This window comes from Alternaria hordeiaustralica (assembly GCF_023758085.1).
Source record: "Alternaria hordeiaustralica strain BMP 2776 chromosome Unknown scaffold_26, whole genome shotgun sequence".
Classification (NCBI taxonomy): domain Eukaryota; kingdom Fungi; phylum Ascomycota; class Dothideomycetes; order Pleosporales; family Pleosporaceae; genus Alternaria; species Alternaria hordeiaustralica.
In genome coordinates this window covers 242,832-266,646 of record NW_026056798.1, presented here as the reverse complement: position 1 = coordinate 266,646, position 23,815 = coordinate 242,832, and the positions used below count along the sequence as shown (strand labels likewise).

Sequence of the window (23,815 nt, the reverse complement as noted above, 5' to 3'; positions counted from 1 at the left end):
ATCTCCGCGCCTCCCACCACATCTCACACACCCTCCACACGCACAATGGCAGACCGATTCCCCTCATTAGACGAGATTGACGCCGGTGAGCTCAGCTATGGTCCCCGAAGCACCTCCGCACCGCATACTAAACCAAGCAGGCCAGACCGAAGCGCGCGGCGATGCGGCAGACTTCGACATTGGCGGCGGCGACAACGATGCCAGTAACTTCCTCGACCGTGAACGCGCGCTTCTTGGCGACGATGCCGACCAGTTTGCTTCGGAAAACGACAGGGCAGCGACGGTCGAGGACGGCGAGGATGACTTGCTTGGGGGAGACTTCAGCCAGGCCAACGTCGGCGGCCAGGAGATGAGCGGCTTCGAGAGCTCCTTCCCCGCCATTGACACGACCAACGACGTAAGCACGCCTGCTTCTTTAGCCAAGCCATGGTTGCGATCTGGCATGTTCAAAAGTGACGCGCCAGTCGAGACCTGAGTTGAGCATGGGATGAACAACGTCACGACGGTATACTGACTCCAGCAGCACATGGCTCCCGGCGGCACCATCACAGGATCAGGCCTGCCCTTCCTCCCCGGCCAACCAGCCCCGTCCTTCACCCCACAGCGCTCAGACTCCCCCGAGCCCGACGTCATCCGCGAATGGCGCGAGCGCCGCGACCTCCAGATTCAGCACCGCGACGAGGTATCCCACGACCGCAAACAGAAAACCATCCAGGAGGCGCAGCAAAACATTGACGACTTCTACGAGAACTACAACAACAAGAAAGACAAGGAGATCGCCAAGACACGGAAGGAGGCTGAGGAGTTTCTTGCAAACCGCGACGACACCACTGCGGGCGGTACGAGCTGGGAGCGCATCGCCAAGCTGGTCGATCTAAGCGGAAAGGGTACCAAGGGCGGCGCGTCAGGCAGCGAGAAGGCCCGCTTCAGGGAACTGTTGCTCAGTCTGAAGAAGGACGAGAAGGCACCGGGTGCGACTGGATACTAGACGGAACGACGACATGGGTAGATGGCTATCTTTTTTGGAGCTCAGGGCAATGGTTTGGCATACGAATGAGCGTGTCTACGGCCATAAAACTTGGAGTTCACGGATTAGGTTGCAGGGTACTTCATGCAGCTGTGTTAATACTTACTCTCTGATTGCCTACCATTGCTTGTGGTTTTCGGTCATCAGTCATCAGCACGAGGATCATCGAGCAAGCACTTGATATTTGCTAATGTGGTATATAGGCATTGAGATGTTGAGCCTGGACATCTAGCATCTAGCAGTATCGACCATGGACATGATCATGAACTCCCCACTAGAAGTTGAGCTAACTGCTGCTCTCAAGGGCCATATGACCCCCAATGTCATGATCCAGTACGGACACCCAAACAATCCCAAATACCGCTTCCGCACTCACAAAGATGTTCTCTTCAACTGCTCAGCGACCTTCAAGGGAAAGTTCAACTCCAGGGAACTAGTAAGTCAACTTAACCATCACTTCCTGTTTTGGTACATGTGAGATCCTTGCTTTCTAACTTGTCAAGGACATTGGATCTACCATCACCATTTCTCATGAAAATGTCGAAGCCATAGAAGATATGCTACGCTACTTCTACCTCCAGACCTACGCTCCGGTTCTTCTCCCTGCGGCCCCAATGTCTAGCATGCAACAGCGTAGGAGGCTCGCCGCTCGTAACGCTGCCGTTTACGATCTGGCACGTCAGAAGGTGTGTGGTGTCAGTGGCCTGGCTGAGCTCGTTGTTGGGCAGTTCCAGCAAGGCGCTGATGACGCTCTAACATCGTTGGACCAGCCAGGCAACAATACGGCAAAGAACGCTGTGAAACTGCTCCGCATGTATGTCAATTTGATCTACGAGAACGGCGACGATACTTGGGAGACGTTTGAGGGTCAAGATATACCTGACATGATCAAGTTTTGGCCTCTAAGAGGTTTGGTATGCGAAACTGCAGCTAGGATCTGGTTGAGAGCGCAGCGATGGAACGCAACGCCGGCTGCTGGTCAGAATGGAGTCCAGGCACAAGGCGAAGAGGAGGTTGAGATTGATCATGGCGACACAGGTGAGGATGTCGTGAAGAAAGAGCTCGCAAAGTTGTGTTGGAAGTATGCGCATTTCGCACAGGACTTTGCGAGGTGGACGTTGATCAAGGGAGAGGCGAGTATCACATTGGGCCACAATGTCATGGGAAGGACTAGATAGATGGTAGAGGTAGGCGGATATTGGCTTCGAGGTCCTACACCTAGGTAGAGTAGCAGCACCTAGACACTCGACGCAACAATGACCATCTGATACAAATCCAAACAAGCAAACAAACCCGTGACTTTCGCAGGATTCCCATCACCACGGTCCAGCCAAAGCCAAGCCCTTGACCAGCCCATCGCAATCTAACCACAGCGCCATCACCAAACCCTCCCCAACCCCGCGGGCCGCATCGCAACAGTCCCGCAGCACCAGCAATCTAAACGTCGTTCGACAATGCCATGTAAAGTGACCATCGTGACACGACGTCGACCGGCAACCCGGCTTTCCTCTATATAACGACTATATTAATTTCTCCGAAGATGCAGGATGGGGCCTGCCCTGGTACAGCACTTGGGTAAACGAACATCCGCAGATGCCCAGGTGTAATATCGAATCTGAGACAACCACCAAGAAACATCTAGCTGGTGTCCACCAATTGCGTGAATCGCAAGCGTAGGTTGATTATTGAACATGTTCTGTGCGTCATGTTTCACAAAAAAAAAGGTCGAGACGCTTTTTAACTTTTCCAACGCGGACGAACCCGTGCCCTGCGACGCCGCATCACCAACGCCAGAACGAGACTGTTCTCCCTCACGAACAACATATGATGGCATTCGATAGAAATATGACGTCTGACAAGAGAATCCACCATCAACTCATTTCGCTTACCTCCTCGAAGTTCCCTCAACGGGCCCAACGGCTCCTTCCAGCCTGATCCAGCCACGCCTCACAGCCTCATAGGGGAAACAGTGGAGCCGCCCAGAGCCTCGCTAGCGCGCCTTGATTAATCTACGCACCCTCCTTTCATGATCGCCCTCCAGCATGTGGCCATCGCCATGGCAAGCCAGTGCAAGTTTCAAACAATCATCTCGATGCTTGGTGCCTTGGATCGAATCCCATGGTGACGCAACTGCGCTCCTGTGTCGTGGAGTAATTACCACCCGGGAACTACTATAAGACATGCAGCTACCTCTGTCAATCTATATTTTCGGCATCTAGGTCACTCAGTACCGGTCGTCTGTCTAACTCCACCGTCGTCTATTCACTCGTTTTTTTGTGTTGTTCAAACTTATAAGTCGTTCTCTTCTTTCTCTCCATCTTCGGATTATCAGCACGCTCGATACGCAGGACCGTATCTTCACAGCAGCAACATCTCCAATCTACCTTTCTTTGATACCCCGAGTTTATCGAATCGACTCTACCATCCCTTCAAAATGAAGTACATCACCTCCGCCCTCGCCTTCGCGACCGCCGTCGCAGCCCACGGCTACGTCAACAATGCCACCATCGGCGGCAAAGAATACATTTTCTACCAACCCTACCAGGACCCCTACATGACGGACGTGAAGCGCATCTCACGACCGATCCAAGGCAACGGCCCCGTCGAGGACGTAGCCATCTCCGATATCCAATGCGGCGGCTACGCAGCCGGCGGTATCAACGGCTCCAAGCCCGCTGCTCTCCACGCCGAAGCCGCAGCAGGTTCAGACGTCGAGCTCTACTGGACGCTCTGGCCCGAGAGCCACATGGGTCCTACCATCACGTACATGGCCAAGTGCCCCGATGCTGGATGCAACGACTGGATGCCTGAGTCAGCGTAAGTCACCCATCTGACCGATCCTTCCCACAACAATGATACTAACACCCACCAACAGTGCAGTCTGGTTCAAAGTCCAAGAAGACGGCCGCCAAGGCACATCCGACGTCTGGGGTTCCGACGCACTCCAAGTCCCCGGCGGCTCCGTCACATACACCATCCCCAAGTGCATCACCCCAGGCTACTACCTCGTGCGCCATGAAATTGTTGCTCTGCACGCTGCGTACCAGTACCCTGGTGCGCAATTCTATCCTGGTTGCCATCAGCTCAAGGTTACTGGAGGTGGATCAACGAAGCCGAGTGGGCTTGTTGGCTTCCCTGGTGCGTACAAGGGCAGCGACGCCGGTATTACTTATGATGCTTACAAGGCGGCTACTTATACTGTTCCTGGGCCTAAGAAGTTTACTTGTTAGATTGGGGGACTCTGAGATAGGAACCCTGGAATGGGAATCCTCAGATAAGTACAGTGCCCTGAGACGGGTAACAAAACGCTTCTTTGTATATATTTGCAGTCGTATATAGCTGTCGTCATGAATGGATCTCTGCATCACACTTGGAAATGCTTGCATCCGTTTGTTCTGCATCGTCTCGTGCCGCGTAGTGGGTTCGTGTCGTAACGCTGTTTGCGAAATCATCACCTCGTTCAAAAAGGTCCAATGTCATCGACACTTGGGCAAACGCTTCATCAATCGTAGGGGATAGCTGATCGTTGCAGAATTGTTTGCATGCATGACTTTCGCTGTTGCACTGCGATGCCTACGATGGCCGTGTGGTTGCTTGATGTGCTGGTAGATGAAGCGTCGCAAAACGCACATTATCGCATCGAATGTGTCGAATTCCAAGGGTACAGTGAAATCAGCGTTTGTATTCCTGCAATGAATATCCTGGTGTTGGATTGCAGTCACGCCGCTGCTGAGTAAATATTGCGTTCGATGGCCGCGACTTAGGTACTTCTCCTATCCCCTCTGCCTACATAATATGCCATCGAAAATGCTGACGAGCGTACCAGGCAGATTTTCGACATCCGTGGTGCATCCCTACTGCGGTATCTCTATGACTGCCTTCGAATTTCGTTACAAATATCTCATCTCGACATTTGTGCCGCGGAAGTCGAACAACTCTTTCTTTTTGCTGACGGCGACAACTTCCCTGATTTCATCTCGTCCACTCCGCGGAGGCAGGGCACTTCCTTTTATCCTGGTTGTGGGCTCAGAAATCTGGTCAGATGAACAATCATCTCGGGCCTTCTCTGGTGCTTTTGCGCGTGGAGGGGAGGCGTTCTCACTTCCCCGTCAGCCGTATATCCGCCACCCTTACGTGTCGGAGCCTGATTCGCACTAATGGTTCTGCGTCTTTCATCTGATTGTCAGGCACCTCGGTTGTGCATATTTATCAGATGCGTGTACCAGAGTGAGTGCGATCACGCTTACCACGGTACTGACGGGTGCAAAGCCTATCTGGGCTACCAGTACCCGATGCTCTTGGATTGGCTGCTTCGTTTTGGTTCTGCGTTGTCGACGTCGGCCTTACCTCGTACTATGAATTCGAGGGTGTGAGCAGGAGCGGTTGTAGATGACTGAAAGCGGTAGCGCCCTGTACGATCGGTGAGGTTCGATCAGCGCTGTGTGCTGTCGCATCTGCGAAGACGCATCAAGGTCAGCGAAAACCTGAAGGTCGCATCTTGGTGTTGAACGTGGCTAGTGACTCTAGAAGGATATGGGGAAGAGCGCCACTTTCCGGTCAGTCTAGAAGGATGTATTCAGCTACTATATCGAAAATGGTACACCGTCTGGAGGTGGAAGCAGCCCAGCGTGGGCTTGCGCCAGTCTAAGTGCCAGGCTGATCGCCGGCCCTAACGGACGGGTCCGCACATGGCTTCGGCACTATTTTGAAACCGCCGAAAGGAAGAGGTACCTTCTGGAAAAGATCAGAGATGTCAGGTTCGCTTGGAGAAGCGAGACGAGTCAGCAATTGCCCGGACAAGAGGCGCATGGCGTAGGTGAAGCAGGAACTTCTGACGTCCTTGCTGCGTAGTGTCGGCGATGCTTTGAAAAGGCAATGGCTAATGCGATTGCGGTTGGAATCGCGGTCAAGGTGATGTGAAGAGCAAGCGGTAGTCCAAGGGCTTGCGCTGCAGCTAGCAATGCGATGATGCCCACAGTGGGCCCTAGACGCCGGTTCTGCTCCTTCCCCGACTCACATCTGCGCCGTCCAAGCTAACCTTCGAGTGCTAACACGCCCGACAGCCCGAAACAGAATGACGATGCACCCATGTCGTCTGTGATGATCGATGAGGCAGCTGCAAGCGATATCGGTATATTTCATCGCAGAGCCTTGGAGGATCTTCATCTTACGACGCATCGTCTGCCGTCGTAGCCGTGAACGCTTGACAAACGTTAACGATCAGGGATTCTGGTAATTTGTCCAACGACTCTGCTTCGTGCTCAACTCCGTGCCAGGCGGACTTAGTCGAACAGGAAGACCCTGGAATTAGTCGATGGGTGAATAGCCGCGAGCTTCCACCGCTCTTTCGGATCTTGCCAACACTCCTAGATGTCTAGCGAGTATTCCATATCCTGGCCTTGGTACCATCATCATGATCACCTGGCCATGTGCATACTTAGGCGACGCTCCTGATCCATGCTTCGTCGTGGCTGGTTGCAGAAAGACGATCCGTGCTGCTGTTTAAATCGGGCCCTTGAAGATATGTGGCGCGCACCAAGGCGCGCGACTAAGGCACAGTTTGAGAGGTGCAAGAGGCCCAGCGCAATGGTAATGAAAAGCAAATCTCCGTGGGCGATCTGGTCAGGTTCGTGTTACATGTGCATTGGTTGTTGCATGTGCGCCGTCGCAGGCATGTCTACGGGTGTCGCTTATGCTACTCGTCTAGGCAAGATGACACAGCGCGGGACTGATTTCTGATAAGCTGTCGACGAGACTCTCGTTCTCAAAGTATATTGTCGAGTATACGAATCCCGAGTAAATCATGGCCGACGTTTCAGTTGAGGGTCAGGGATCAAGGTTTCGGATGAAAGCTCCCGCCGCGGTTCATGGAGCGACTCCGAAGTCTGCGTTCCGTGAGAGCCCAGCCAGAAGCTTACAAAATTCCCTGATATCATGCTCGTCAGATCTGTCCCTCGGCGAAGGTACGTCGTATCAAAATAGCCGCGCGGACCAATAGAGATCTTCCTCCTCACCGCCTGGACGAAGTTTTCTTACGAACAGTCAGGGGGTACCGGTTACAGGTAGACCGTAGTAACACCCGAGTCGTACCGCTCGTGAGCTCACGCAAGGCAAGCCGCACTTCCATCTGCGTGCGTCATAGCTCCAAAGAATGTGTTAGACCGCGGCAGTTTCCTGCCCGGACATTGAGTAAGGGCTCCTCGCTGAGGCGCGTTGACGCCGTTGAGTAATCTACCGTGCCTCGCGACACATCGGCTAAACATCGACAGTCAGCTATCGAGAGGCTCATCCATGCCGCTTCGACAGGCGTCACAAGCGTCTCATGAGGTGGGTTACATATTGTTCCCAGGGCTGAGTATACCCCAGTCAGAAATGCAGAGTAAACGGCCCGCCACCTTGGGTCGCCGAAGCGGCACCACTCTTCTTGGCCCCAGCACGCTACTTCCTTCAAACGTTCGGCACCAGTCTTCGTGCGCAAATGACAGTACCGTAAACCCACAATCGCTCCAGCGACTCCAGGATCTGCCCGTCTGCGCAAAGAGGCTGAGTGTTTGCGATTGGCTGCGTTTTCGCACCCTGTCGTCCCACTCCTTACTTGCTCTTTCCCACGTTCACGCCTCTAGCAACACACTCCGCACGTGTCATCATGGCAAACGCTGTAAAATTACTACCCTGAATGTAGGTCGCATCTCGCAACTTGATACTACTGGACCGTTTTGGGCACCCGTTGGTCGCACGGTTGGCTTTTCCTTTAGTCAGGTTATTCATATAGCCACTACCCGTGGACATGTCTCCCATGCCCCTACATCATTCACCCGACCACGTACCCTTTCCACATCCAGTATCGACTCCCTGGTAGCTGGGTTTGTGGATCCACGCCGTGGCTGTCAATCCTCCTAGTGTGTCTCCGCTGACGGCCCACCGTCTTTTACACCCTTCTAAATTCCTTCTACGCTTCCGTCGCCGAGACCCTTCTTGTTTCTCTTCAACTTCTCATGCTCGTTCGTTGATCACCGGTATTAACCATGGGCTTCAATCCAGACTCCAAAGAATTGGGACCGAGTGAGCCACGAGCGCTCCAACCTACCGTCTCCAGTCAATCGAAAGCAGCAGAAGCAGGGCATCACCAGAACCGAAGCATCATGGCAACCATCGCAGACGACGACGACCGCCTACTTGTGCGCATTGGATACACTCCTGTAAGCGCTCCAAGTCATTCACTCGAGCATCTTCCAACAGTCTCCGCAGGTTCTACAAAGACATTTCTCGAGATGGTCTACAGTTTCATATGCCATCTCGATTCTAGGAGTACTGGGCTCAGTGCCCGCCACCTTTGGTGCACCAATGAGCTCGGGTGGTCCAGCAACAGCAGTATGGGCTTGGTTCATTGGCAGTATCATGGCATACTGCATAGCAAGTTCAGGTACGTTTGTAACATACATGCGAGAGCTCTAGCTAACTCTCGTTAAGTTGCCGAACTGGTCTCAGCATATCCGACAGCGGGAGGCATGTACTATGTCACAAAACACGTTGTACCACCTGAACACGTTGCAGCCTGGGCGTGGATCATCGGTTGGTGCAACTTCCTTGGACAAGCCGCCGGCGTTGCAAGTCTGGCGTATACAATCTCCCAGATGATATTGGCGACGGTTGTCATGCACACGCTAGACAATGGAGAGTCTGCTTTTACGCCGTAAGAATCACCCCACTTGGATCACCTGCAGCAGCTTACCGATCAATGCAGGCAAGCATATCAGACCGTCCTTCTCGCTATTTTCGTGTTGTGCATGTTTGGCACAATCTGCTCATTCCCCACGAATTGGCTTCATCGCATCATCTTGTGGTTCGCCCCTATCAACAGTACGTCGACGAAGGATTCGTGTTGAGCGCCGTCTGACAGCAAATAGTCATCGCATCAATCTGCATCTGCATCGCTCTTCTCATTCTCACACCGAACAAGCAAAGCCCACAATGGGTGTTCACAACAGTCATGGACGGCTCAGGCTGGGGAAGCAAGGGTTTTTCATTCCTCCTTGGGTAGGACCAAACCAACATTTGCATAGCGCCAGACCACTGACTAGTCCCAGCTTCCTTTCCGTTGCATGGACGATGACTGACTACGACGGCACGACACAGTAAGTCAGCCCTACGACTCCACACATGAGCCAATCTAATCAGCGTTACACAGCATGTCGGAAGAGACCCACGATGCCGCTATTCGCGGCCCTGTAGCGATCCGCGCTGCAATCCTCGTCTCTGGCGTCGTCGGATGGATGCTAACCGTCACCTTCTGCTTCTGCATGTCAGACTACGATGCGATTATGGCCACGCCGACCGGTCTGCCCGTGGCCCAGATCTTCTTCAACGCTGGCGGCAAAACCGGTGGAACCATCATGTGGTTCTTCGTCATGTTGGTCCAGTTCTTCACCGGCTGCTCAGCCATGTTGGCAAATGCTAGAATGGCTTGGGCCTTCTCCCGCGACGCAGCCTTCCCATTTTCGGGGTGAGTTTCCGCGTCCAATCGACGCTAGTATTGAGGGGTGCTGACTTTGCACAGTTTCTGGAGCAAGATCAATTCCTACACGCACACTCCGGTCAATGCGGTATGGCTTGTTGTGCTGTTCTGCAGCTGCCTCGACCTAATCGGTATCGGAAGCACCCTCACCATCACGGCTATATTCAACATCACCGCCCCGGCCTTGGACATCAGTTACATCGCAGTCATCATTGCCCACCGATGGTACGAGAACACTGTCACTTTCCACCCTGGACCATACACAATGGGCAGATGGAGCAAGCCGGTCAATGCGATTGCAGTGACATGGGTCATCTTCATCAGTGTTGTGTTGTTCTTCCCGACTGTCAAGCCAGTCAGGGCCGACAACATGAACTACGCTATCTGTGTGGCAGCCTTCATTGGCCTGTTTAGCACGGCTTGGTGGTATGCGGGTGCAAGGAAGAAGTACACCGGCCCGCGTACAAGCGACACCATCGACATGCTTCCACCGGAGGACCCAGAGGATATTCTCAGCGACTACGACAACAATGTCTAGTGCACAGCTCCGCATCGCATTCGCCTATTCCTATTCGAGAGCGCATGGCCGCCTCGAACTTTACGATTCTCACGATTTCACATTCAACGGAGTTTTACATGGTGGTGGGCATCTGTTATTCCGGCGTTGGTCAACCTTTGGACTTCTTTTCCTTTCGTCTTTTCTTTCAAACAAACGGAGTCACCACCTAGAAGGGAAGAGACCAGGGGACGCCCCATTCACTTGCGCAAGATACCTATAGATCGGATGATACCCCCCAAGCAGCCAGCCACACGCGTACTCGATAGCAAAACCACGTCAACGTCATTATTTAGCGCAATATACTCCATCAATACTACAAATCTACTTTCAGTAATTTCCTCCATCTTCCTCGGTTCGCATGGTCGCTGGGTGGGTGTCAATGGTCACAGGTCTGCCTCTGCCACTAGCGTTGCAGCTTCATGCAATGCAGGTCATATTTGGTCCGCCCGTCCGCGATTAGTCGTACACCACCAATGGCAACAAATGCACCATATTTTGCTTTTTCAGATCCTCTTGTATGGATTGATCGGTATTCAGAGGGCGTAGTTCGCCTGCTTACGTGACCCTGCACTGCTAGGACACTGTACATATGCAGGCTTAGCGGGATCGAGGCTATCATCGGCAACTTCGCATTATGGCACCCCTTTGGATCCTTGGCCGGTCGGTTAGAATTACGGGAAGAATGCTATGCGGGAGGGTTACTGAATGGGTGACAGGGCTACGAAGAGATCTGTGGCTACGACGCTGCAGGATCTGAGGTGGTGGAGTGACGTATACTCGCACGTTACACGGGCGTAATCTTATACGAGCAGTACAGAATCTGGAACAGTCATCCTAAATCGCGTGCATGTGCATATGATTGGTCAGAAAGACATGCTCGTTGCTCCACCAAAATCGGAGACCTCTACAACAAATGGTACCACAACGCATTCATCCCACTAACCAGCGAACTCAGCCCACAGAAAACAACAAGTCCACCATAACCACTTCCATAGCCCCCAATTGCCTCTCCTTTCCAAGGCATGCCGCCAACAAGTGCCTCACTCATCGGCCCAGCAACAATATTCCCAATTCCCCTAGCAAGACAGAACAGCGAGAATATGAGGATGGTATCCACATGTCCCATCCCCCTCGACTCGCCCTTCTTCGCCATCTCCCTCATAACAGCCGGCCATGCTGCTGGAAATCCCCCTGCAAACAATCCGAACAAGATGCAGAAGATGTATAGAACAGCGATGTGTGTAGCCAAGCCCCAGAAAAGAAAGACAGAGAGAGTAGCGCCCGTAGCGGAGACCGCAATGCAGACGCGCGAGTTGAACCGATCGGTCATGTACCCCATGATGGTAAGACCTACCATAGCGGACACGTTGAGCAACATGAGTGAGGCCGTAGACAACCAATCCGAAGCACCAAACACCTCGCGAGTGAAAGAAGGAAGGTAGATACCAGGGAGATAGTACCCCGCGCCCTGAACAAAATTAGCAAGTTGATGTAACAAGAAAGACTTTGAAAGAATGAGTTTCCAGTTCCAGAACCTCTTATCCCCAGTATCGCCGTTCGTAACTGGGAGTCTCGGTCTAACAAACCACGCCAACGGCATCCCTAGTCCAAACATTATACCAGCCAAAATCCTCATCGTATTATGATATCCCAGCTGGTTCAGTAATGCGTTGATCAGAAGAGGTAGGACTAACCCCCCGCATCCACCACCCGCACCAATAACCCCAAAAGCCAATCCCCGCCTCTTATCGAACCACTGTTCTGCAAAGACCAATAGCGGGCAAAAAGCCACACTCCCACTTACACCCTGCAGTACGCCTTGCGAGAATATGAGCTGCGTTATGGTAGTACAGAACGAACTCGCTATGTTGGACACAATACAACCGAGAAGACCCACTGTGGCCATCCAGCGTGCCCATGTGGGTTTCTGGCGCGCCAGATACAGGACGAGGGGTAGGAAGATGAGGATGAGAGATTGGTTCAGGACGCCGATTACCGCGGCGAAAGAGGAGGAGGATTGGGAGGCGAAGGGGGCGTGTGTGGTGTAGTGGGATTGGAAGCGGCCGTAGGAGAAGGATTGGCCTGTGGGTTAGTGTCAGTATCAGGAGTGCGTGTGTTGTTTGTTCAGGGACGAGGGACAGGACGGACCGATGGTTAGGAATTCGATGGCGAAGGCTGCGGTGAGGAAGAGCCAGGCGTGTATTCCTTTGTCCATGGGTGGAAGGTTGGAAGGGAGTACGGAAGGGGACTCATGGAGCTGTGACTTGTGTTTCTCTTCGATGGCGCTTCGTGGGGGTAGATCTTGGTCGATTGGTTTAGCAACAGTTGTTGGTAGTGTGCTTTCGATGGGATCGGTGGACATGTTCCCGGTTGCCAGTACGTCGACTAGATGTAAGGGGAGAATGTGATGAGGGTGTTAATTGACTGTACTTGATGATGTCTTGATGGATATTGCTATCGTGAGGGTACTGTCGCAACAGGTAGTGTCCGCGTCGACTAGAGGTGAATGTACAACTCCCATATTCGCGATATACTACCTCATCCGCACACGCCTTGCGCCCACACGCCTTACGCCTACAGTCCCTCCCATTCCCAACCACTCTCATGCGCAGTCTGGTCCGCACGCCCTACGCATCTGCAGGGTGACCTTGGCAACCATTCAATTCATCCGCAACACCTTCACACAACACATGATCCAACACAACCAATTGCATATAAACTTGTATTGATGCAGATCCAGGTCTATTCTGGAAGCCAATGGGGTATTGTAACTGTGTCGCAAACATGACTTATAAATCTCGATAGATGATGGCAAGAGAAAAGGAAAATGTGGGTGTAAAGAATGAAGAACCTTGACATGATGGAAGATACTTTTGGTCCGTTATTTCCCTTTCGTCGATGGTTGTTCTGGCGTAAATGTCGTTGCGTTAATGATTATGTTTTGCGCTTGCGCAGTGTTTGCGAGGTGTGTCTCGTCACCTCTTTCTTTTCTGCTTGCACGTGGTATGTGTTTTTCTTGTGCGACGTCCTCCAAGGGCTTGACACGTCGTGTGCTGCGATGCCGTGTAAGGTGTCATGTATGGCACATTGTTCCTTGGTAGGCTATTACGCTGTCTTGTCTGTTGGTCCGACCAGATAGGTGTCCATCCATCGATAGTCGTCGACCCGTAGGTACAAGAGCAGCTTGGCCCGAGGAGCGTTTATGACCGTCCAGTTCCCATACGGCTCAGTTCCTTTATCCGTATAGTAGAAGGCATCTTGCTGAAGCGCTTGCTACTCGATGTGGTGGACGAGTTTGCCGAGGAAGGAGCCGAGGCATAGACGTACTCGCCGTCAACGTATTGCGCTTCGCTGATAAAGGTCGTGCGCTTCTCGCGACGTGTGTAACGCTGTTCGAGGCGGTAGAGCTCGAGGCCTGGATTGGGTTCTTGTTAGTCTACTGTCGCAGGTGTGAAGGTTCGGGGCTAAGGTAAGATGGGACGAAGCGAGGTAAGACATACGAGCTTGCATCTTCTCAATGAGACCCATTGTGTATTGTGTGAAGTTTGTTGTGCCGTGCGCCGAGAGATATTGTGTTTGTGTCTGTGTCGAAGAAGGAATACCAAGGAGAGGCGGATCGCAGATACGGCACGGTTGTGATGTCGCAATGTGTTCGCCGGCTAGTTCCCTGCTGCGCTGTTGCAGATGCCGTATCGGATTGAGGTCGGACCAGGTACTCGAATTATGTTATAATAATGCGCTTCACGCCCGTAAGATTGATGCTCAGATTATGCGAGGGTAGATAGCGGGTAAACGAGTGTAGAGATGCGGCGCGGGAGGGGAACGATGTGATGAAAAAGGAACGGATGGCTGGTAAAAGACGGGATTAACGACTACGGTACGCGAGTTCCAAGAGGAAGGAGGGCCTTCCCTCGGATAGGTTGTTGGGGCGGGACAGTTGCTAGGCGTTCCAGGTTTCATGCGCGGGCAGTTCTCGAATCCCAAGTTGCATGATTTGGGGTTAGTAGAGCCGAAAGCCAAAACATACCAGGCCTAGAAAAGCCATCGTGTCCGTGTCGCGGAATCGTGAGTCGTGCACCGCTTTCGCCATTGCGCGGCTTGCTTGCATCGATATCCTTTATTGCGGGGTGTAGCGGCTTACTTGCTTGACAGCTGGGCAATCTGTAAGCATAGCCGTCGCGGAAACCTCTCCGAAGGCTCCAAAACCCTGGATTTCGTAGAGTTCGCATCCAGAGGTTCCCGGTTCTCGAGTCAGGGTCTCACGTGGTAATCAGGGGTCTTGGGCGAGACCCCAGAACGTGCCGGCGCCACCGCCTTGGCAACCGACGCTCGTTCCAGGGGCGCATTGCTAATCCTCGTGCAGCACAATTCATCCGCCGGGTAGCAATCGGCATGGCCGATCACAGAACAGATACGTTTCTTTTCGTAGGACAACGAGAACCACCATGACATAGGATCTGATTGCTTCTCCAAAACTTGATGCCCAAAAAATTCCGGGATCGCCATGCCGCATACCGTAGATCTATAGCCTCACCATGCTCCGTGCTCCATTACAGTTGAAATTGTCCGACCATGACCTCATGCGATTACTCGAGACTCCGGGACCGTGCCATCGACCACAGCAATCGCGCCAACATTGCCTGCATCTGCGGATCCGTTCAACAACGAAATGACAGAGATGACATCCGAAGGCTCAAGCAGATGCCAGCTCGCGAGCGTCTGCTTCGAGCTGGCGCCAACCGTGACCGAGAAGACGTGATCAGTGGGCAGTTTGGACTGGCGCAGCGATCGGAACATGTCTGTTGATGTTAGCGGGTCGACAGCGCAGCCACAAGTGCAACACATACCTTCATCTGTGAAGTCGTCGCCCATGCAAAGAACAAACTCAGGCGCATTGCCGCTACCTTCGCCGTAGTTCTCTACAAGCGTCTTCGCGATCTCGCCCTTGTTCACGAACCTCGGACGAACTTCAAGATTGGCTTTACCCGTCATGACCTCGACGTCGTGCTTCTTTGCGACAGTCCTCTCGAGATGCTTCTGGCACTCACGCGCCTGGAACGCACCGTATTCGGGATCCGCTCTCCGGTAGTGCCACGTCAGGGCAATCTTCTTGCGTTCGATGAATGAGCCTGATCATCTGTTAGTGCTAGACCATTTAGTTTAGAGTGTAAGAGCTCACCTTGGGTCCTCTCAGTGTAGTGCTGGAATACGTCAATAACCTCCTGCTGCCAGCTCATGTCGGTCGTCTCGGTGAGGTTGTGCCATTCCTGACTGCGTGGATGCCTCATAAAGCTGCCATGCTCAGCACTCAGACCCAGCTCGGGAATGTGCCCCATCCATTCGTCCAGGAAAGCCTGATCTCTGCCGCTGATGATCCAGACGGCATTTGCAGGGTCCGCTGCTAGGGTCTTGAGGGTCCGAATGACACGATCGGATGGAATAGCTGCTTGCGGGTCTTTGACAATGGGCGTCAGAGTACCGTCGTAGTCGAACATGAAGAGTCGCTTCTTGGCTTCACGGTACTGGAAGAGTAGTTTAGCCCGGTCCAGTGCTGGCGTGGCGAACGCTTGATCGAAAGCTGACAGGTTCGTCATCAATCGCTTCAGGTAGTTGTTCGACCAAGCCTGGACATTGTTTTGCACAACATGATTGTAGAGTTGAGCGTGCGTCTCGGCACGAACTTCGTCACTCTGGTTCAGAGCGTCGTTGATCGCATCGGCAACTCCGCCCATGTCCCAGGGGTTGATGTGGCTTGCGTTGTGCAAGGAACTCGCTGTGCCAGAGAACTCCGAAAGAATGAGCGGTCCGTGATTATCCTTTTGGCAAATGATGTATTCCATACTTGTCGTGTTCATACCGTCTCGCACGCTGGTGATGAGGCCGATATCTGCAAGTCGAAGCAGAGCAAAGTATTCCTCCCGGGAAAGGTATTGTGGGAAGTGACGGACCGGGGTGAAGTCTAGGGTTCCGTAGGTGCCGTTGATCTTGGCCGCAAGGTCCGAGATCTTGTTGACCACCTTTTCTTGTGCGCCATCACTTCTATCGGTATGGACTCCGCTAGGACTTGTGACCTGGATGAGGACTACTTTGCCTACCCACTCGGGATACTTCTGAAGGAAGAGCTGGAACGCCTGGAGCTTCTGGACCACTCCGCGAACCGCATCTAGCCTGTCACGACCCACAATGAGCTTCTTGCCAGCATACATCTCGCTGATGTCTTTGAGTTTATGTTCAATCTCCGGGTCGCCAAAAGCCTGTCGCTGTGTGGAGACTGCGTTAATTCCGATGGGGAACACGTCGACTGCTACATGCGCGCCGTATGCATCGACTCCAGTGGAAGACGAATCGAAACCCAGTATCCTAGTACAGCAAGACGAAAAGTGCCGCGAGTAGCTGTATGACTGGAAGCCGATCATGTTGGCACCCAACACGCCCTCCAGGATCTCTTTCCGTCTGCTCAGGCAGCGGTAGAACTCGCTACTTGGGAAAGGGATGTGCAGGTAAAAGCCAATGTAGATGTTGGGTAGACGTTGGCGAAGGAGACTTGGTAAGAGCATCAGGTAGAAATCGTGTACCATGACGATGTCGCCTGGCTTGTAGACCTCGAGGATCCTGTCTGCGAAAAGCTTGTTCATGCGGTAATAGTCAGCCCACGATTTCCGGGCAGCGCGCCCATCAGCTGGCTCATTCTGCTTGTAGTGGAACAGGGTGTAGAGCTCGTGCTCGGCATATGTCCTCCAATGACTCTGGTTCTTCAGGATGTATTCATCTTTGCCATCATCTACCTCGTCGACAAGCCACACTGGTACAATCCTGCCTCCGTGATCGCGTTCAAGCTGTTTATCCAATCGTGCTCGATCGTCTGGGCCTATCCTGAAGCTGTTTGGAGCTTGAGGTACTTGTGTCGGTTTCTTTGGATCGACGGGAATGGGCGCGGCGGCCTTGTTCATGGGCGCTTGCGTAGCTGTGACGGATGCTGTCTTTGCGTGCGCGATCTCACCAGTCCAGCCTACGAGCACGTGGTTCCATGGAGAAGAACTGGAGGCCAGGTAAGAGAAGGAGTCGAAAAGGGCCGAGGTTCCGCGTCGCGGGTTCAGTTCCCAGTCGTTGCCCTGTGAGTAACCAATTGAATAGGGTATGGCAAAGGTGGCACTGATAACGCGACCGCTGAGGTTCAAGCCAGGGTGTGCGGCGCGAGGATCTACGTCTGCAAGGTCGTGCTTGGCATTCGGGTCGGGTACCTCGCTCGTTTTGCTCTTGACGTCTCCATCAGTTTGTGCGCCGGCTGCCTGTTCAGTCTGAGTGCTAGCCTGGCCGTCTTTTTGCTGGCCAGAGAAGTATGAGTTGGCGCTCCATTGGGGGCCTGGTGTGGCAGTCTCGGGATTGAAGGGAAGGTTGCTCGTCTTCTCGGTGGTAGACTCGTCGAAGTAGGCAGTTTTGCCGGAGAGATGTACGCCGGGTGTGACGGGCACGTTGGTAATTGCGGGGTTTAGCGCAGGATGTGTGCTGTCTTGGGAGTCGAGCGGAGGCCGCTGTGGCTTCTCATCTGTGGGAGGGGCCATGGTGGATGTAAGCGTAGGCGGTGCTCTGCATGGAACTGTCAGGTACTTGTAGGCGAGAAGATGAGAGGTGGGAGGATTATAGGTGAGGAATATGCCGAGCAGTGGACAGGCAGTGCAATGTTTACGTGCATGCAGTGGTGAGGCGCGACTAAAAATAATTATGAAATGTGAATTACCTGGTGCTTGCGTCGCTGTCTTGGACGAGTCTCACAGGAAAGAGCTCCGCAATGGGTCTGGGCTGGGGCTGTCACGGAACGAGGGGAATTTAGAGGTCTCAAACGAAGGGTGGTGTGAGAAGGATGTCAGAGAGAAGACACCACGTGTGTCGAGAAGCTCACAGAAGGTCGACGAGTGTAATGAGGGAAGAAAAGCTGGCCGTGGTGGGATGGTTCAACGCCCCACTAACATAGCTGTGACGTTGGAACCGACCAGCTCGGGCCTCACTGTCTCTGCTGCAAGCAAGGCATCATTACTCCTCGCGCCTGCACGCGCTCCGCTCGCTGACCGCTCTGCGAAGTTTTGTTGGGCGTGTCAATATGATGTCAGGCAGCTTTCATATCGGACGAGGGTGTGGGCCGGCGCAAGTGCTGCAAGTGGACCGACGACGGAGACGCTTTGGGGCCTCTGCAGTGCCTGTGGGGTATTGGGGGCAGTCTGGCCGCTTTCACAAATGCCCTCCGTATATCATGGGACATGGCAGACGCAGGGCTAGCAATAAACGTGTCCAACGGCTGGGTGCATACGAGAGCGACTGGTAATGCAGCATGCCCGCGGGAGTGCCTGGCATCCTCCGCCGTCGACTCGACGGCCCAAAGCGGACTAGATGCTTGGCATAGTGCACGCGAAGATGCATGCAAAAGATTCGTGTAGAGTGAGCACAACCACCACCTTGCCGCATTGCGAGTCGTCGTTATCTCCCCGGGCCTAATGCAACTCTCGCGCACCCGGCTGATATGTCGCGCCCATAATCGCTTCAATCCGTCCATTGCGCTATGGCAGCACTTTGTCCAACCTGGCTCGCCAGGACCCCGCGACCGGCGCCAACTTTCTACTGCGACGGAAGCTGCACAAGATGGCGCGAGTTCAAGTAGCAAGGGTGATAATACTCAGGCTCGCGATGCCCAAGCTAGGGAAGTAGTCACCGACAATGCGGCAGAACCGCCGAATGCAGAGGCAAAGCAATTGCCCGTGAGGAGAATGACCACGGTCAAAGGGCGCTGGCTATCCAGCAAGGTCGAGGTTTCGATCGCTAAAAACAAACACCTGAAGCGGACAACCCCCACTCCCTCGAACGTCGAGGACCAGGATCAGCTGGTTATTGCCAAGGACGCGTTCGCAAAATCGCAAGACTACGAGGGCGTCGTTGTGCGGCCCATCGTGGTCGGGAAGGTCAGAGAAAGCGCGCTTCCATGGTGTGTGAACATGGAGGGAGAGCCAACAATGACAGGCATGGATCGGTACAGCCCCAAGCCATCCTCACTCGTAATGCCATGCTAAGTCGAGATGCAGTCTGCAATCAGAAATCGAGAGATTCTACAAATACACACAACCCGATCGATACGAAACGGCCGCGCGGAAGCACCTCATCGAACAGGTGCAGAGACAGGTCAAACAATTCCTTCCAAAATACAATACCGAGGTCTTTGGTTCTGAGCGGACTGGCATAGCTATGCCTCTGTCAGACATAGACTTCAGGCTTGTGTTAAAGTCGCAACCGTTGGACCCCGCGCAGGTACCAAAATTCCCGCCAGATACGAAAGAGCGGAAAAAGGGAACACGTCTTCTGAGTAAGTTATATTGGAGGATTTTCAACAAGAACGGAGCATACCTACTGGCCGCGATTCGTCACGCGCGCTATCCTCTCGTCGCCGCGCAGGACCGCAAATCGGGCCTGGATGTGCAGGTTGTGCTCTCAAACGATACATCCATCTCGAGGGTCACTATGCAGGAGTACATGGAAAAGATACCCTACCTGCGAGAGCTGTACTGGGTAGTCAAGACCATGTTCGACACACGAGGCCTTTCGGACGTATTCCGGGGCGGTTTTGGGTCCTACTCGCTCTTCATGATGGTCGTCGCCAGCATAAAGCATGCACCAAAGCCACCGAGAGACTCTGCGCGTGCCCTCCTCCACTTCCTCGACTTCTGGGGTAACTTCGATACGACGAAGCACGGCGTGTCTATCGAACCTGCTCACCTCTTCGACAAGGCGAAGCACCCTGTCCTCACGGATACCCAGAGGGCTCGGCTACAGGTCTGCACTCACCCATTCTCCTCTTTACATCTCCCATCATGCTGACCCCCACACAGAGCGGAGAAACCAAGCCCCTCCCCCCGTACATGCTCTCCCTCCGCGACCCCGCCGACGAAACCAACGACCTCGGCCGCAAAGGCATAGCCATCAAGCACGTCCAAGCCACCTTCCGCGATCTCCACAAGAACCTCCTCCTCGACATCAAATTCAACAAGCGAGCCTCCATACTCTGCCCTCTCGTAGGTACATCCTACATGCTGCAACTCGAGCGTCGCAGGAAACTACAAAACTACGGTCGCGAGTGGGTGGAGAGGGAACAAAAGGACCTTGCTCAATTGGCAAAGGAGGTTAGAGAGGGTGGATGGCAAAGTGTGGTAGACGCAGTAGACGAAGAGGTGCTGAAGGACTCTGTGGAGGAGGATGTGGAGGAGAATACGCTGAAGATGATGGAAGAGGAGGAGGCCAGGCTGCGAGTGGCCAAGGAAGAGCGGGATAGGGAGTGGAAGAGGCTGGCCGAGGTGCAGACTCGGCGGTTGAAGGAAGAAGCGCAGAATACGTCGATACTAGACCATGATGATGCCATGTCTTCGATCCTGGGTATGGGTATGCCGGCAGTGGAGGATCCGCAGACAAGTAAAGATAGTGTAGACGGACAAGGTGATGAGGCGAAGAAGGCCTAGTCGCTTACCAATGTTGTAAAATATCATCACATGCAATCTTCACACATGCGCGTCTCCAGCCCATCAGTAATCACAAACAAGTACGCAATCCAAGTCGAACATCAGAGAAGAAATCGAGCCTGTTGTGGTAAGAGTGATAATAGCCAGATGCTATGAACCCCAGTCCAGCATGCATGCCGTAGTACAAGTGTAAAACCCCCCATCAGTCACTACCATGAAAGTCTGCCCCTAACCATCATCCTAGCCTCCCTTTCGCAGATGCTAACGACAAAAGACACGCTCTCCGCCGCACCCAGTCTTGACGCTCCTTTGTTGCGCTTCGAGAGCCTAGATGGCGTACTTTCGGGTCCACTCGCGCGCCGTCGATTCGTAGCGGGACCGGTCGGTCTTGTAGACGTGTGCGATCTCGGGGACGAGCGGGTCGTCGGGGTTTGGGTCTGTCAGCATCGAGCAGATACTCAGCAGCACTGTGATTTTTGTTAGTATGTATTCTACTCGACGTAGGGGACTCGGGTAACGCACCCTTTGAGATGGTCAGAGCAGGGCTCCATTGGTCTCGCAGAATGTCCAAGCAGATGCTGCCGTTGGAGTTGATGTTGGGGTGGTAGATGCGGGTGGTGAAGTTGACCTTCGGGGGCTTGAAGGGGTAGTCGGTTGGGAAGTGGATTGCTAGGAAGAAGACACCGCCGGAATATGGTGAGTCGCCGGGACCCATGATGGTTGCTTGCCAGTGGAACTGCGTGTTGTTAGTGTCATGTCCAGTGTAGTTTATCGTTCACCCAGCCGCGTGGCTGTCTTGCAGAAGAGTGACGTACCAGATCATCTCCGATGGGGCCAGCTGAACAGGAAGAGGGAGGGTCACTAGGGGTGTCATGTCAGCTAAATGTTCTTCTCATCGTGTTCTCGCAGGGAGACGGCGTTGCGGCCTTGCTTGAGGGCCCCGCATGCGGTCGTGGCCGTGCAAGCAAAACAGCGAGCCTCGCCGCCAGCCACGAGGGCCGGGAGATAGGTCACGTACCGGCCGAGATCGGTCAACTCCTTGTTGATGCGCTTGAGAGCCATGGCTGCGGTGTGTGTGTGGTGTGTGGTGTGTGGAGTGGTGGTGACGGGTATCGCGGGTGTCGGGGTCGAGCGAGTTGGTGTTGAAGAGTTGAAGTGGGATGTCTGCGCAGGCAAGGCGGTTAGTTAGCGGCGGGGATCCAAAGAAAGCAAGTGCGGCGTGTCAGCGCGGGAACCTCATCCGCCACTCTTTAACTCACTCACCTCTGACTCTATGTGAGGACAAAGACGGTCACGCTGTGCGAGCACGATGTTTTGCACGATGGGGCTGGAGCAGGGGCGTTTGTATTTATCATGTGTGAGGAGCCAACCGCACGAGGCGAGACAAGCTGACCGCCCAACTGTCGCTGCCCACATTTCCACCGAGCGTTTCTACCCTGCAACCGCGCTGGGTGGCAACCTATCGAAGCCTGGAGAAGATGCCTCAAGGCTGACATGGACATTCACGCTGCTTCTGACTTCACTTAGTCACCACGCATTGGGCGGTAGCGAGGCCTTTACTCGGGTGGCGAACGGCACTGTGAATACGAGCAATCAGATGTGATACTTGCCGCGTTCGAGGCAAGAGTCGCCGGGTTTGATATGCATTTACTTCTAAATAAACATTGCCTGCATGCGTACCACCGCTAGGCGCCTACAGCTGACAAGTTGCCTGTGATTGGGTGCGCTTCTACGTATTCTTGTTGGTAGTACAGCAACAACCCGAGTATATTTCACCATTAGCAGAATGCTTGTAGACCTGTGATTGCACGACCGAGGATCAAAGCTGATGCAGGTTAGTCAGAGTCGAGACACGTTTCGATTGTACTCACAGTGGATGTCGCTTTGGCCCTCATATGTCTGCGTCACAAACAAGTTGGCGACATGTCTTCCGATCCCGTACTCGTCGGATACTGCGTTTCCGCCAAACACTTCTTGCAGTCTGCTCACAGTCAGTACATCTCGAAGAAGCGCTTGGTGCTACTTACGTTCGCGCGTTGATCAACGCCCGGTCACAGTTCTGTCTCTTGATCATGGAGATCATCTCAGGTGCAGCTTTGCCCTCGTCCTTAAGCCTTCCGACTTGGTGGGCGGCCAGGATACCGTATGCAGCATCCGTCGTCGCGTCAGCTAGCTTCTTCTGCACAAGCTGGTACTTGGCAATCGGGTTATTCTTGAATTGTTTCCTCTCGAGGGCGTACTCTCGGGTTCTTGCAATGCAGTCCTCGAGAGCACCGATAGTCCCCCAGGCAATGCCATACCTGGCCGAGTTGAGACAGCTGAAGGGTCCCTTCAAGCCCTCAACCTCTGGAAACATGTTTGCTTCGGACACGGGACACTCATCAAGCTGGATCATGCCGGTAATGGACGCCCGCAGACCGTTCTTGTGCTTGATTGGCGGGGTCTCGAGAGTACCCGGTGGACATTGGTCGCGCTCAATGACAAAGCCACGGATCTTGCCAGTCTCCTGCAGCTTCGCCCAGACAAGGAGAACATCGGCAATGGGCGAGTTTGTGATCCACGTCTTTGATCCAGACAGTGAGTAGTAGCCCTTCTTAGTCGGATGTGGCTTAGCAGTTGTCTCCAGAGAGCCTGGATCGGATCCGTGGTTGGGCTCAGTCAGACCAAAGCAGCCCAGCAGTTGACCCTTGGCCATCTTGGGTAGGAGGCGCTCCTTCAGTTCTTCAGATCCAAACTCCTCGATACCACCCATGGCAAGTGAGCTTTGGACTGAGTAGCCGGAACGATATCCAGAATCGACTCTCTCCACAGCTCTGGTAATCAGACCTGCGGCAACACTGCTGACTCCGGCACACTCATAGCCCTGAATGCTTGCACCCAGTAGCCCTAATTCGCCCATTTCCGTGATGATCTCCCTATCAAAGTCCTCATTGCGGTATGCATCTGTAACACGTCAGCTAGCTCTGGACTCCCCACAACGGTCTATGTACCTAGCACTCTCGGGAGCATGCGCTCTTGGCAATATGACTCTGCTGTCTCCGAGATGGCTTGCTCTTCCTCTGTGAACAAGTTGCTCGTGTTCAATGGATCTTGCCAGTCAAACTTGACGGGAGCATGTAGGTACCGCTTGCCGAGGGCCGCAGACCGGAGTGGGGTGCGCAATTGCCTGGTGGCATGTCTGTAGGTTGGTCGCAGCATTTTGGAGTCGTTATCAGAAA

At 53.6% G+C, this 23,815-nt stretch overlaps 9 protein-coding genes across 9 annotated transcripts; 5 read left to right on the top strand and 4 right to left on the bottom strand.

Moving 5' to 3' along the window:
- Positions 1 to 45: 45 nt before the first annotated feature.
- J4E84_009170 (uncharacterized protein) lies at positions 46 to 988 on the top strand (the record flags this gene model as incomplete). Its single annotated transcript, XM_049391735.1, has 3 exons — positions 46 to 85; positions 141 to 397; positions 524 to 988. The coding sequence occupies 3 exons, from the start codon at positions 46 to 48 to the stop codon at positions 986 to 988; spliced, it is 762 nt and encodes a 253-aa protein (XP_049240600.1).
- A 289-nt stretch (positions 989 to 1,277) lies between these two features.
- J4E84_009169 (uncharacterized protein) lies at positions 1,278 to 2,205 on the top strand (the record flags this gene model as incomplete). Its single annotated transcript, XM_049391734.1, has 2 exons — positions 1,278 to 1,463; positions 1,531 to 2,205. The coding sequence occupies 2 exons, from the start codon at positions 1,278 to 1,280 to the stop codon at positions 2,203 to 2,205; spliced, it is 861 nt and encodes a 286-aa protein (XP_049240599.1).
- A 1,256-nt stretch (positions 2,206 to 3,461) lies between these two features.
- On the top strand, positions 3,462 to 4,257 carry J4E84_009168 (uncharacterized protein; the record flags this gene model as incomplete). The annotated part of the gene is made up of 2 exons (XM_049391733.1): positions 3,462 to 3,844; positions 3,903 to 4,257. 2 exons carry the CDS (start codon positions 3,462 to 3,464, stop codon positions 4,255 to 4,257), a joined length of 738 nt encoding a protein of 245 aa, XP_049240598.1.
- Positions 4,258 to 8,052: 3,795 nt separating this feature from the next.
- On the top strand, positions 8,053 to 10,080 carry J4E84_009167 (uncharacterized protein; the record flags this gene model as incomplete). The annotated part of the gene is made up of 8 exons (XM_049391732.1): positions 8,053 to 8,226; positions 8,276 to 8,450; positions 8,498 to 8,720; positions 8,772 to 8,887; positions 8,935 to 9,064; positions 9,115 to 9,162; positions 9,216 to 9,530; positions 9,585 to 10,080. The coding sequence occupies 8 exons, from the start codon at positions 8,053 to 8,055 to the stop codon at positions 10,078 to 10,080; spliced, it is 1,677 nt and encodes a 558-aa protein (XP_049240597.1).
- A 3,221-nt stretch (positions 10,081 to 13,301) lies between these two features.
- On the bottom strand, positions 13,302 to 13,629 carry J4E84_009166 (uncharacterized protein; the record flags this gene model as incomplete). The annotated part of the gene is made up of 2 exons (XM_049391731.1): positions 13,302 to 13,516; positions 13,602 to 13,629. 2 exons carry the CDS (start codon positions 13,627 to 13,629, stop codon positions 13,302 to 13,304), a joined length of 243 nt encoding a protein of 80 aa, XP_049240596.1.
- Positions 13,630 to 14,679: 1,050 nt separating this feature from the next.
- J4E84_009165 (uncharacterized protein) lies at positions 14,680 to 17,663 on the bottom strand (the record flags this gene model as incomplete). Its single annotated transcript, XM_049391730.1, has 3 exons — positions 14,680 to 14,900; positions 14,949 to 15,230; positions 15,281 to 17,663. 3 exons carry the CDS (start codon positions 17,661 to 17,663, stop codon positions 14,680 to 14,682), a joined length of 2,886 nt encoding a protein of 961 aa, XP_049240595.1.
- A 927-nt stretch (positions 17,664 to 18,590) lies between these two features.
- On the top strand, positions 18,591 to 20,597 carry J4E84_009164 (uncharacterized protein; the record flags this gene model as incomplete). The annotated part of the gene is made up of 3 exons (XM_049391729.1): positions 18,591 to 19,120; positions 19,173 to 19,917; positions 19,974 to 20,597. The coding sequence occupies 3 exons, from the start codon at positions 18,591 to 18,593 to the stop codon at positions 20,595 to 20,597; spliced, it is 1,899 nt and encodes a 632-aa protein (XP_049240594.1).
- A 327-nt stretch (positions 20,598 to 20,924) lies between these two features.
- On the bottom strand, positions 20,925 to 21,659 carry UBC1_2 (Ubiquitin-conjugating enzyme E2 1; the record flags this gene model as incomplete). Its single annotated transcript, XM_049391728.1, has 4 exons — positions 20,925 to 21,064; positions 21,120 to 21,333; positions 21,413 to 21,458; positions 21,616 to 21,659. 4 exons carry the CDS (start codon positions 21,657 to 21,659, stop codon positions 20,925 to 20,927), a joined length of 444 nt encoding a protein of 147 aa, XP_049240593.1.
- A 961-nt stretch (positions 21,660 to 22,620) lies between these two features.
- J4E84_009162 (uncharacterized protein) lies at positions 22,621 to 23,795 on the bottom strand (the record flags this gene model as incomplete). The annotated part of the gene is made up of 2 exons (XM_049391727.1): positions 22,621 to 23,540; positions 23,588 to 23,795. 2 exons carry the CDS (start codon positions 23,793 to 23,795, stop codon positions 22,621 to 22,623), a joined length of 1,128 nt encoding a protein of 375 aa, XP_049240592.1.
- Between the last annotated feature and the right edge of the window lie 20 nt (positions 23,796 to 23,815).